Below are 12,852 nucleotides of genomic sequence, written 5' to 3'. Positions count from 1 at the left end.
TCACAAGAATTAGATGACATAGGATATGGAAGATGTAGGTTCTGGTCTTTTTAGTTTCGTATATTGAACAACTAGATGTTTTGGATGCCCGAGGAATATGCTCAAAGATGGCGGTTTGGTCGGTGTGAGTCGAGAACGTTAGAATGCTGTTCAAGAGAAGAACTTGAAATACGAGCAGAGAAATCAACACTAGAAACCCCTTCAAATGGCACAATATTCTTCCTTTTTATACCTCCCTCTCCAACGATTCGCGGGTAGCGGTCTCCTCCAGCGAGATGGTCTTGGAACGTCAATGATTTCGAGCTCAGAATCACTATTGAACATTGTTCTGTGATCGTCATTCCATGTCGTACGCGCTACAATGCCACCCCAAAGTACATAGCTCGACTCGCCAGAAGGGCTCCGCGAATGGCGTGACCAAGAACGCCGACACCAGCGGTTGTTCCCTTGCATGTGCCGATGCTCATCCAGGGTGACCCTCTCAGGCTCTCCTTGGTGTTGAAGAGATGGAGGAGCTCTGTTGGTTTTGCGCTTATGGAATGATGTTGTGGCTGTGGGCTCTGGAGGGATGCCACTGGCTCGTGCTGCTTGGATAGATTGTTCACGCGCACCCATCATGCGCTAGCTAAATGTTAGATCGCTTGATCGAAAGCCACCGTTCTCTTGCCGATCTCTGGCTTGAACCGCTGCAAAGCCTAAGCCCGATCTAGGCGGAAGCTTTGCTGTCTCTGGGATAAGGGTTTGCTGTGGTGGTGCGTGTTGCGAGACGGGGATCCAATGAGGCCTGCCAAGCGTGGAAGTCAGTCCCAACGTTCCCTGAGAATTGGTCTCATGATTGATTATTGCCAGATGCGGAGTTTTCATCTTATCCTCATTTATGAAAGTATCACTACATCCAGGGACGATATCAGCCATCACAACCTTCCAGATCATAAAGTCTGATGAGTGAGCAGGAGCGCGCACCTGTTTACCCCTGCGCGTGGCTGCCAGTGCTTGCTCACGGAGACTCGGTTGAGAGGACATTCCCTTGCCTCTTTTATGAAGACGTGATGGAAGTGAACTGGTGAGAGCTCGAGGTTTAGTTCGTTGAATAGGTATGCTTTCTAATCGTAGCCTTTTCCTTTCCCGTTTGATTCGTGTCTTTCCTGGGAGACTGATTCGTTTGACAGGTGTCCCGATGGAAAGATGACGTTTCCAATCGCGTCTGGTATCCTGTACTTGCTCTTCGTCTTCTGGGAAGTACTATTTTGCACTTCGGTACTGAACGTTTGATCGGCTGTAACATCCAGCAGGTTTTTCTCAGATCAGGGGGCACAGGAGCTGGAGGTTGCAACAGGGGAGTGACGATATCCAGGACTTTTTTGATTTTTCCTATGAAAGGCTTCCAACATTCTTGCCCTATAAATCTGCTCGAGCAATGCCTTTTCTTGGAGTATTTTCGAGCTAAGTCGTTATCGCTTCCTGATTCGTTTTCTAGTGGGTGATATAGCGATCTTTGATAGGGTTGGTTCTCGGCGCCCATGGTACAAGAGCGCTCCCGATGCCGGGTCGACCAATTTCGAGTGGAGAGTTCCCCAGAGCTACGCCGCTCATAGAAGCATCCCAGTGCAAAGAGGGAAATACTTTGTCGGCCATAGCCTGTCCGCTGTGGTATGCTTTCAGGATGGCTGGTGACTTGACTGATTCTGCAATGCTCATCGTAGGCCTGAGCCTCCTGGGACCTGGTGGGTTGAAGGATCCAGGACTTGTCAAGGACTGGAGATGAAATCAAAGGGATGTCCTCTGCTAAAATGTATGATGATTGATTTGATCCACAATGTCGAAAAGATGAGGCAATCGGCTGTATTTCAGACTGCGGTGCGTCTTGGTCAGGTTGTGATAGGCTAAGTAGTGGCACAGGCGGAAAGGTGCTGCTATTCGTGTGGTGTTGTGACTCGGACGATCTACGACTACCTCGAGATTTCTCCCCTAGAGCTTCTGGTGACGTGGATAATGAATGCCTGATTTGAGTTCTTGATCTGCGGTTCTTTGCCTTTTCAGCGCACGAGGGCTATATGTCGGCACCAACAGGACTGGAAATGAATTCGGGTGAAGATTGGATCTCAAAGACGTCTCGCTCGAAGGGTGCAGAGCTTTCGACGGACTTCAATATCGATCTTCTCTTGAGTCTAGCAGGAGAAGAAGCCCATTCAAGCGCAGTGATATCGATACAGACGTTGCTTTGCCTCCGAAATCGAATATCGGGATTCAGAGTTTGAGGTGAGATGTTATCGTCACCCTCGTCGTCATCATCGGAAGTTAGAACGACTCGCCTGGAGACTTACTTTCTGCATGGTGGTTGCAAAGTTGGTTTTCGTTTTGTACCAGAGCGACCGAACAGGCATGTAGTCTAGGTCGGTGTCCTCACTATTCGTATTGCTGGCGCGCGAGGCGATGGCCTTGGCACTTCATTAGCGGGCTTACCAACGGCAAAAGCAATTCACAAAAAGGAGTTCACAGTTGAGAAAGAAGCTCCGGATGCTGCTTCCCGTTTCATATTCAGGATATTGGTGTTGATCTTGCCGACAAGCTTGACGGCGCGTTCATTGAATTGTTGTAGCAAGGCTTGAATCTCATCAGGGCATTCTGGTCTGCCATATCCTACGATCAGGTAGAACAAGATTGTGTTGTATTGCCTTGGTGATCTTGGATCCGTTAGCTCTTCCCATGCTATCAAAATGATGCAAGATCCAACCTTGTGACCCAGTGCAACCAAAAGTGCTGCCCTTAGCTGAGCACAGACTTGGTCATTGGTTTCAGACGTCATTTTCAGTGACTCTGGTACAAGGGGGACTTGGTGCAAAGTCCTCCTCTGATCTAGTCAATCATTCAGAACTGTGCTAGGAATCGAGGAAGCCGGGAAAGGTTTGTTGCTGTTCTTTGCATCTTGAAAAGGTATCACTAGGAATGAGTAGCTGGAACCGACGATGGCTGACAGAGACGGTAGAGGTTCTGGCTCTTGCAAAGTTGGATTACTGGAATGATACGTCACCGGGACACAATTCGTGATGAGCCCGACCATTGAAAGGCGTCTGCAAGTCTCCGAGACTCACATCGTTCCGCAGCGTTGCTGCGTTGCTGCATTGCTGCGTGATGAATATTCATGCTTCACACGATGTATTGCAGGGTCGACTGTTTGGGCGGTGAAGTGCAAGCGATAGAAGAATCCATTTAGACTGAAAAGGATGAAGTAGCATTGTGACCAGATGCGTGGGAAACAAAGCTCATCCATTATGCAGGCCCGATTGCGAGGTGGAGAGATGATTTCGAAAAGATGGCCACTGGCCAAATGTGCGGAGCGCCAACCTGGTTCTGCCTGGGCAACGAATCCCCTGCACCAGTCAATCACACCTCCCAACTCGATTTTTGGTCAGAGTATCCCACAGCACGACCAAGAGGTTGTCTGTACTCCGTGTTATATAGAGCAACCTCGTAACTAGATAGCGAATCTTGGCATGAGATGGATCAGGAGACTGCTTTTTCGAATTCCTGAACAGTGACTAGACGAGGCTGTCGGGTAAAAGTCGGCAAAAATCTTGCCCCTTTTCCAACCTCAACAGCAAATGTACCAAGTTGAAATGTTCTCTCCCTCTCATATATTTGTCGTAATCACTCGCTCGCGTTGATCATGATATAACATTGGATGTATATCACTGTGCGGCTTTTGGCCCTTTTAGCATCCCGGAATACTATTACAATAATATTTATTGATAGAAGGTATCTTTACTCCATAGCACAGAACATGAGCAATGTCTCCTCGCAGTTGGGACGAGGCGTTCTTGTTACCCGCAAGTGAAGCGGTAGACTAAAATCAGCTTTTCCTCACTTTGAACATCTTGGCGGTCATGACATGTGAATTTACTTGACGCTATGAGTTCCTGGGATCTCTTCTTCCTCTCACTCTACTGTTTCCTTTCAAACCGCGCGGTAAAGCACGACTCCTGGCCTTCTTTTCGATATAGGCTATTCCTTCGTTATCTGAGAAACTACCTGTCGTTAAAATCCACGGCAGTGTTACCTCCGATGGCAAACAGACGGACTTGGAACGACGGCGAGAATCTGGTTGTGAGTTGATCCTTTGTGACCTATTGAATATTGTCTCACACAAGCTAGCTGCTGAAGACGGTCTTGCTCACGCTTGGAAAGCCAACCATAAAGGGAGAAGCCGTCGCTAAACGATGGGGCAAGTCACTTCCTCCCTCATCCTTGGGATAAAACTTAATTGTCTAGTTGGGGCTGGTGCTCCTCCATCGGCTCGCCAAATTTGCAAACGCTACAATGCCATTTTGCGGGCTGCTGAGGACCAATCCTATTTGAGGGATACACAAATTGTTTGCTCGAACTATAAGACCAAGAACAAGTCTGAAGATGACGACGACGACATCAAACCCTCTGTTGTGACGCCCATTGAGAAAGCCAAAAGCAAAATGCCACCAAGAACTCCAGCAAGCCTCAACACCCGGGCAAAGAGCTCTGCGTCTGGAAAGCCTCAATCTCGAAAGCGACGGCAGAGCCTTGAACCTGACAGTGACTCCGAGGATCAAGCGATGTCAATTTCTGACGGCCCCACTCCTTCGAAGCGCGTACTGCCACGTCGCAACGCTAGGAGACTTGTCCAAGAGCCGTTTACAGAATGTGAGGATGCAGGTATGGACGATGCAGTCAAGGATTTTGGCGGTGTAAGTTCAGATGATGAGTATCAGAACGATGCTGAGTGATTCCTGGCTCTAAATGTATGTCACTTGGGAAGTTGGAGTCCGATTGGCGATAGTCTAAGCTGTGTGTCATGAGAGCGGAAGAGCCGTCCGACTTAGCCAAAATACTACTTTGTCAAGAAGCAAAGGGGCCAGCTGTCAATATCTACAAGAATTGCTTTGTTTCCATTCGCGACGAACATTCTTTCTGCAGTCGATGTTGAACCCTTATATGCATGTGCTAGAATTGTTGGTTCTGGCCCACAAAGCCACTGATGGTCGTTAGACATACACCACACCCTTGTTGTAAGCTGATTCGTTATGTAAACATTGCGGCGGTATAAGATCGACCTAGCAGAAGCACTTTACAATGGGCATATTGTGTACAGAAGGGAAACGTTCTATGGCCAGCTACATGTTTGAGAAGTGGGAGCCTCGGCAGGCACATACCATCCTACGCAAACCAGGTGAGATATCCTCTGAACCCTAAAGCAATTTTCAATCTTCAGGAAACGACTTGGTGAGGCGATGGTGGAGATCAAAAAGAAGGAGTGACACCTAGGTTTACCAAGTCGAAATCATGTTCACAAAATATAGACTATGTTATGTGATCTTCATTAGAATGCCGACTAAATCAGTCATCACTGTATCCCTGTTGATCTCAAATATTGAGCCCAAAATGTGTCGTGGAAAGAGTTCGTGGGAAAGAGAAATACATGATACCACATATAGAGCAATTCAATATCACAGAGATCGTTGGGTCGCCAAAAAGGAAAATAAACAACCGAAAAGTCTCGCTGTCACGATCACCAGGGACCGACCCGCCACCAGATTCCATGTCCCATCTGTGTCCCTAGGTTTCCAAAAAGAAGGAGCAGGATTCTCAGATCTTAGAGGGCGTATGAATCAGAAGTCTATATGACATCCCACTGGAGTATTGTACAAGACTTCATACAGAGGACTTTGTCATCATTGTATCCCATTGTCAATGGAGCTCAACTGTGTGTTGACTTAACGCACTAGGCCATCCCTAGACAATGTCACGTAGTAATTATTGGGTGAAAGTTGGGCGCTTGCGGTTATATGTTATCTTTAGAACACTGAGATTGTGCGAAGCCCTGTGACTCACTTATGTTGGTAGAGTACAAAGACGCGGAGTGATGTTCGGTGTCGGTGACGTTGGCGTTCGTGCCAGTGCGGCGAGACTTGCACCTTGCGAGACTGGGCATTGTCTGGGCTGGACCATGTTGTTGATCCTCTTCTGCTTGAACAAGCATGGCTCAGGAGAATGCTGGTTTTCCACCCTTCCGTGGATGTATTGTCAATTGATCTCTGGAGGAAGATCACTTGGAGGTCAGTTGGAGACTCAAGCACAGAGGATGGATGTGGGAGCAACTAGAAGTTATAAACGCGACCTAGTGGGAAACTCAGTCCGATAATTTGCACCACGGGGAAGAGAGTTGAGAGTGAATGGAGGAATGGCGTAACAGAGATTGGGTGCCCAAGCGGCGCGGAAAATTCGAAGCAAAGCACGTCTTGTAAATCAGAACGGAATGTTTGCGAAAAACAAGTGTTAATTCGGTGTGGAAGTTGAGCGCTATTGATTGACACATTGTTTCCCATTTCCAGCTCCAAAGCTCATGCGAATGTTGTGTTCTGATGGGTAGCATGTGTGTTACATGTGGCCGACTTTTCCTATGCCTGGGCCATGGGAATCAACCCGAGTATCGAGTTACCCTACGCCTAACTCATGTCCAAGTCTAAGTCCAAGGTTCCACGCTTGATTCCGCTAGTCTGCCAATTCTCCTGCCAGTTCTCAATGCGGTGGACAGTGATGACTTTCAGATGGTTAGATGGATCTAAGGCATGCTAGTAAGTCTTGATGGGTGGACGTGAGTGGGAAAGTACCTAAGCATCATTGGTTTCTTCCTTCACATGAGTTGCTGATTCCTCGGTTCCAGCAGCTTCAGCTTCAGCCTCAGACTCATCGTGGACTTCCTGTTTGATTTTCTTTGAAGGGGCCGTAGCAGCGTTGTTGTCTGTTGCACTAGCTTTTTGCTTGCGCTTACCGCTGGCCGGAGTCTTAGTGGGAGTAGCGTCAGAGCCAGTAGCTTTTGCTTTAGTGGTCTTGCCGCGGGGTGTTGCAGTGGAAGCCTTGGATGGAGTAGTTGTGCCATCGCCGCTGAGAAGACTCTCCGACTCCTTCTTTAACTTGTAGAACTTCTGACTTCATAAAAAGGTCAGTAAGTGCTTATACTGGAACGGACTTCAAATGATCCTCGGAATCAGCTATCAAATGGAGGCGGAGCGAGGTATGATACCTGCAGGCATTGGCATTAAGACCTCCACCTAGTTTATCTGCAACACTAGGCCAGATGCTGGCGGTAGGACCTTGCATCTCAGAAAGAGCGTAGAGCAGGAGGTTTCGCTCCGCGACAGGGTCCCATTTGAAAGGCATAATGTAGATCAAATGGTAGTTGTAGAGAATTTGAAATGAGCTTTGAAGTATGGGGGATCGTGGAAGTGGTTGGTGAAGATGAGTGGGGAGCTATGATGTGGCGGTGTTGAGCTGGGAAAGTAGAGAGGAGGAGTGAAAGGCAAGTGAAGAGGAAAGATGTGGGAAAAAGTTTGACAACAAATGTGTTGGTGTTGCTGGAGGGGCGCGCAGCACTAACCGACATGCTTCACTCGTGAAGCCCTCGCCCATGTTACCAGAAACAACCGTCCAGTCTGGTTTCTTCTCAGGGTCAATCAGGCATAGAAGGAGCTTTCGCTCCGTGTTTTCATTCCAAGGGCTCATGGTGGGAATAATGAGACAATAAGACGAAATGAATGTAAGGGGTGGGAGTACGGATGGGCTTATGTATAGAGTGCTTGTGTAGAAACACCCTCTGAAGATGAGGTCGTTGGTATGTGGGCAATGAAGGAAAGGAAAGGGAGGGAAGCAGTATTGTTGTCGCGGAGTGACAAGGTTTTATGCGCTGTTGTCCACAGTCTTGAACGCGAAGGCCGACAACGACGCAAGGGCCAGGATAGGATGAAATAAGTGCCACTGTCGATAGTGATGTGAGGCGAGAGAGAGGAGACTATGTGAAGGCTGTAATACTGGGCAACAGTTGAGATTATCTTACCGGACTTGGTTCGAGTTGAAGCCATCTCCTAGACGAGCGTCGACTGCTTCGAACTTCGCTTTGTAACTCTCGTCGGGACATTCGAGCATACCACTGAGCAACGCCTTTTCGGTGGACTCGTTCCATGGGGTCGACATGATGGCGATTTGTAACAATATAAGGAAGATTTGAAGGGTGATGCAAGCAACCCCAATGCTTGTTAGATGCGGGGAGTTGATAGGAACGAACGAGAATCTCGGTCCTGCGTCTTGACAAAAAGAAAGGACGTAGGGTGATGGTATGGATATGGAGTGAATTGCCAAAATCAGGCTTCAAGGCACCGATGAAGATCTGGACAGACTTATTCTAAATATTCCTCATTCGCATCTCGTTGATCTTGATGTTGTTCATCATGAATGTTTGGCGACTAGATCTAGCCAGGCCGCTCGCTTGGTAGTATTGTGCAAACTCCTTTTGATGCAACAGTTTCCCGTCCACATTGATGCGAATGCTCTCATCCAGGGTTTGGTGGATGACTACTGGCGGCAGAATATTGTCATCATCACCATGGACAGTTGCCATTGAATTTGCCGGATCTTGACCCGGGATTGATTGGCCTTCATCGCTCGAAGCAGGGCTGGACGAGCGTCGTCTATATTGCTCGCTATTTCGTCTGGAATTGGCCGATTGACCTTGCGTCTGTCGATACTGCTGTTGTCGCCGCACACCGCCACAAGAGCCGCGGCTCAACGTTACTGTGCACCAAATCCAGGTATTTATACTTCTGGCAAAGCACCCGTCTTCGCTGTCGGAGCTTCTTCTTTCTCGCTTTGAGTTGCGATCTGAAATCGGTCAGTCACATATCCTCAGATTCCCAATCTCAGATGTGAAGATTTTGCTCGACGGTGGTTAACTTGAGATCCTGCTCCTTCCCAATGATGTATTTCAGGTCTTCACCAAGATTGTTGAAGTCTGGGTTACTGAGCGCGATGTAATCAATGAGAAGCTTCAGGCTTGAAGTCGTTTGCCCAAGTCCACTGCGAAGCTGCTTGTTTTCGTTGTGTACATCGATCAAGTCTTTCACTGATGGCAAATCTGCCTCCGTTGATGAGCCAAAGGCAGCCCCAAGCGGTGGCATTTTGATGTCACTAGTTTCTTGATGTGGAAAAGCAAAGTCTGTCACGATGCTTCTGCTGAAGTCGCGATTAAAATAGGGTTCATCTCCAGTACTTACAAGCAATGCGTTTTACGCATCTTGACGTGGCAGATATCTAACATTGGTCGGGTATAGTTGCTGAGCACGACATCTGCGGACAACTGGAGCATCCAGCATGACGAGAAACTAAGTCACTGCTGCAATACCCCTGGCCCCTGCTGGATGATCGATTTGAAACTGGCATCTGAGCAAATAATGCTGGTGGACCTGGACCCATGCAGATTTCATATCATACTGTGGTAGCAGGAGACCAGCCCAGGCATCCCCAAGGATTACTTCTATGTGTTGCAGAAGGTCCTTGAGAATGCTGGACACAACGAGGTTCCGCCTTCTAAGAAGAGCTTGACGCTTGAACACCTACCTTTCAGCTTCAGTCTGGACCCGCTAGAGCTCAGGCTAGGACAGAGGAGGAGAAATACCCGACAGTGATGGAATCGAGACAGCCAGTGTATCTTTACAATTAGTACGAGATAAAGTTGTCCTGGAAGCGGTGACTTTGATGTTGACCGTGTTTGTCAGAAACCACACTCGTAAGGAGATGGAGTAAGGCAAAGAGGGGCGGAATGGCACTACTTAACTCCGGTGCTGGTGGGGGAGGTCTACCTAATTCTGGTAAGCATTGGGACTACTGCCAGGCTGTCGTCACCCCGCCAACAGGAATATTAGGCAGCGAATAGGACCCCGAGCGCCCCCTCGGCAGGCGGTTGAAGTACCAGCGAGCCCCAAACTGAATTTCAGGCTGCGGTGAGTGACTGCGGTGCGGTACGGTGACCGTGCCACTGTGGCAGTGAAATGCTAGGCTGTTAGGCTGCTAGGCTCTGACATCTGGACCCCACCATTCTGAGTGCGCAATCAATCAGTCAATCCATCCTCCCACCATCTTTGCACCTGCTATCCAGCTGCCTTCATAACCTTCAAATACGTTCCCTCTCTGCCATCGCCTCTCGCTGCATCATACTCTACAGCAAAGGTACGTAATCCGAAGCCTTCTCGCCTCCAATACGGAGATGCCTGAAGTTTCCCATCATCATATTTACATCTCCCGGCCTTCTCCCTCAATCCCACATTTCATTAAGCGCTGTCCTTGACCCAGGATCGAATTGACCAGAACCACAGCTCTACCTCAAGTCGCACTACGTCTCAGCGTAGAGATCTTCAGCTATGGTACGTAACCGATCTCTAGTGGCTTCCAGTGTGAACTGACCTTTGTCTAGCCTGTCTCCGGGTACGTTTCGACGCAGCAATGGGATCATGCGATCGACACCTTCACCCCCGAACCTGGCTAACTCTCCATCGACCTCTAGACTTTCCGTAAATCCGGATTGCGTGTCTGCTTTCAATGAACTCAAGCTCGGCCGTGGTGGTCCGAAGTACATCATCTACAAGATCTCCGATGACCAGAAGGAAATCGTGGTAGATGAGACTGGCACAGAACAAGACTACGACACTTTCAGAGAGAAGCTCATTGCTAAGAAAGAGAAGACTGGCAAAGACAGACCATCTTACGCTGTCTACGACGTCGAGTTTGAGCTCGAAGGTGGTGAGGGCAAGAGGTGCGCCCACCCAGCATAATCCGATGTCAGACTTCCAAAGCGTGGAACTGACACTTTACCAGGTCCAAGATTGCGTTCATCACATACATCAATCAAGATGCAACTGGCGTCAAGGTAAGTGATATGTTCTTGCTTGAGGCCGCCATGACTGACGCGCTCAGTCCCGCATGGTGTACGCCAGCTCTCGCGAGACCCTGAAGAACGCCCTCAACGGAATCGCCATGAACTGGCAAGCCAATGACCCCGGCGAGTTGGAATGGGCCGACTTGCTCAAGGAAGCAAGCAAAGGCAAGGGCACCATCTAAACTTGTTCTCCAAGATTAGCAGACGAGGAACCCGCCCATGGTCAAATAGTACGGTAACCAAGCATGCATGATCGCAGTGGCAGCCAAGCAACTTTGAAAACTTTCCTACAAGCGGAATCTGGGGTATGAATCATGCGCTATTGGAGCAAGACCGGTAACTGAAACTGCGACGACAACGACAATGATAGACCTTGAAATGAAGAATTGAACGACGCGAGACAAATGGTCTCTGCAAAATCAAGCATATTTTTCTGTCCAATGAAGAATATGGTACATGTGCCTTCGACGAGTTGTACCCGTCTGTATTCCTCCCTGACTCAAAGCCATCGGCCGTACCTAGGTAGAATTTTGTGAGAGGCCATGCTTACCGTTGCTTGCAAGAGTTCTGTGATAATACGTCTTGTCGGCGATTGCTCCTATGATATAGGGGCTGGTCTTAGAATATCTCGTACCCAGGTGAGTAAGATCAGAATTGATATTACGCGTAGTAGGCAAAGAAATTTTACGATACAATACCCAGCCTGGTCAAGCCAGCAGGCTCGGAGTATATCAAGTCAATGAACGAGTTCTTGCGATCTTTTGTAATTGTTATCGCCATGAAGGTGAGGCCTGTGAACTCGCCAATAGCAAGCGAACTATTTGGGCTGAGCACTGGCCGCGGGCAGAAATGGTGACGGTGACAGTGATGATGTTCGGTGGTGTGAGGTTGCAGGTAATTTTGCGGTCTTGGCACTTGGAGCTAGCTCTGGTCTCTCAAGTTGTCAATCGACTTCTATTCTACCCTCATTCACCACTTCCCTTCGTCCACTCGAGCTCAAATCCCAGTCAATATCCTGCAATACTGGCCTCGGAGCTTCAGGCTTCGCTGGTATTCTCTCTGGTTGACTCTCGTATGTGCTGAGCACATTTCCAACTCTTCCAGCACCATGCTTCTCCACTCCTTACCCCGTGCTGCTCGTGCCTCGTCGACCACCTCGAAGATTTGCACACGAGCTACTTCCTCGACTATTCGAAGCTTTCAATCCTCTGCGCGCTCGCTCGCCCCAACTTTCACCGCAGTTCATCAAGCTCCCATCACTAGCCAATCTCAATCCCGCTCCGCTCACGCCATCTCCAACCCGACCTTAGCCGGCATAGAAAAAAGATGGGAAGCTATGCCTCCCCAGGAGCAAGCTGATCTTTGGATGGCATTGAGGGACCGCATGAAGGTGGATTGGCATGAAATGACTTTGCAAGAGAAGAAAGCAGGTACGAAATATTCCCACGCAAAGCGCGTCCTGTTGGGCTCAAACTACCTCACGGAAACTCGGATCGATGTAGATGGGAGAAATGGCACCATGCTGGATAGATATTTCGCTAACTGACTGATTTACAGCTTGGTGGATTGCTTTTGGTCCTCATGGACCTCGCGCGGAAGCACCCCCGGGTGAATGGACCAAGGTTTTCTTATATACGATGGCTGGCGTTGGCATTTCGGTTGCTCTATTCTACGCCATTCACTCTTTTGCCAGACCACCGCCAAGGTCAATGACCAAGGAATGGCAAGAGGCGACTAATGAATATCTCAAGGTACGAATTATCTGGAGTCAAGAATGATTGACGATTCGTTGTGGTCCAATGTACTAACATCTCTGTCACAGTCCGAGAAGAGCAATCCTCTCTACGGTATTAGCAGTGAAGGTTATAGCGGCCCGGGTCATGTTCAGAGCAAGTCGGCTAAGTCCCAAGGTATCAGCCTAGAAGCGGAAGAATAAGCACTCCACACGCTGTACAGCCCAACCCTGTCGCTCAAGCAAACCGCTTTTGCTGTACTGTCACTATTATTGCCAGAAAGGAGGGTCTCAATTTCGCGAATGCAAAATCACTTTCCCATCCAGTTTTCTTTTTTGATACGCAATACCGCGTCCGTGAAGATGTACATAGAATCACACAGAT

General features: G+C 48.7%; 4 protein-coding genes across 4 annotated transcripts; 2 read left to right on the top strand and 2 right to left on the bottom strand.

The window, feature by feature from the left end:
* Positions 1 to 6,641: 6,641 nt before the first annotated feature.
* On the bottom strand, positions 6,642 to 7,533 carry A1O9_09352 (uncharacterized protein; the record flags this gene model as incomplete). The annotated part of the gene is made up of 3 exons (XM_013402045.1): positions 6,642 to 6,960; positions 7,055 to 7,231; positions 7,409 to 7,533. The coding sequence occupies 3 exons, from the start codon at positions 7,531 to 7,533 to the stop codon at positions 6,642 to 6,644; spliced, it is 621 nt and encodes a 206-aa protein (XP_013257499.1).
* A 676-nt stretch (positions 7,534 to 8,209) lies between these two features.
* On the bottom strand, positions 8,210 to 8,981 carry A1O9_09351 (uncharacterized protein; the record flags this gene model as incomplete). The annotated part of the gene is made up of 2 exons (XM_013402044.1): positions 8,210 to 8,685; positions 8,801 to 8,981. The coding sequence occupies 2 exons, from the start codon at positions 8,979 to 8,981 to the stop codon at positions 8,210 to 8,212; spliced, it is 657 nt and encodes a 218-aa protein (XP_013257498.1).
* Positions 8,982 to 10,310: 1,329 nt separating this feature from the next.
* A1O9_09350 (cofilin) lies at positions 10,311 to 10,917 on the top strand (the record flags this gene model as incomplete). Its single annotated transcript, XM_013402043.1, has 3 exons — positions 10,311 to 10,612; positions 10,675 to 10,726; positions 10,774 to 10,917. The coding sequence occupies 3 exons, from the start codon at positions 10,311 to 10,313 to the stop codon at positions 10,915 to 10,917; spliced, it is 498 nt and encodes a 165-aa protein (XP_013257497.1).
* A 926-nt stretch (positions 10,918 to 11,843) lies between these two features.
* On the top strand, positions 11,844 to 12,671 carry A1O9_09349 (cytochrome c oxidase subunit 4; the record flags this gene model as incomplete). The annotated part of the gene is made up of 3 exons (XM_013402042.1): positions 11,844 to 12,165; positions 12,293 to 12,486; positions 12,558 to 12,671. 3 exons carry the CDS (start codon positions 11,844 to 11,846, stop codon positions 12,669 to 12,671), a joined length of 630 nt encoding a protein of 209 aa, XP_013257496.1.
* Between the last annotated feature and the right edge of the window lie 181 nt (positions 12,672 to 12,852).

Source organism: Exophiala aquamarina, assembly GCF_000709125.1.
Source record: "Exophiala aquamarina CBS 119918 chromosome Unknown aczIA-supercont1.9, whole genome shotgun sequence".
NCBI classification, from domain to species: Eukaryota; Fungi; Ascomycota; class Eurotiomycetes; order Chaetothyriales; family Herpotrichiellaceae; genus Exophiala; species Exophiala aquamarina.
Note: the sequence above shows the minus strand (reverse complement) of the source record. Positions and strands in the feature narration are given on the sequence as shown.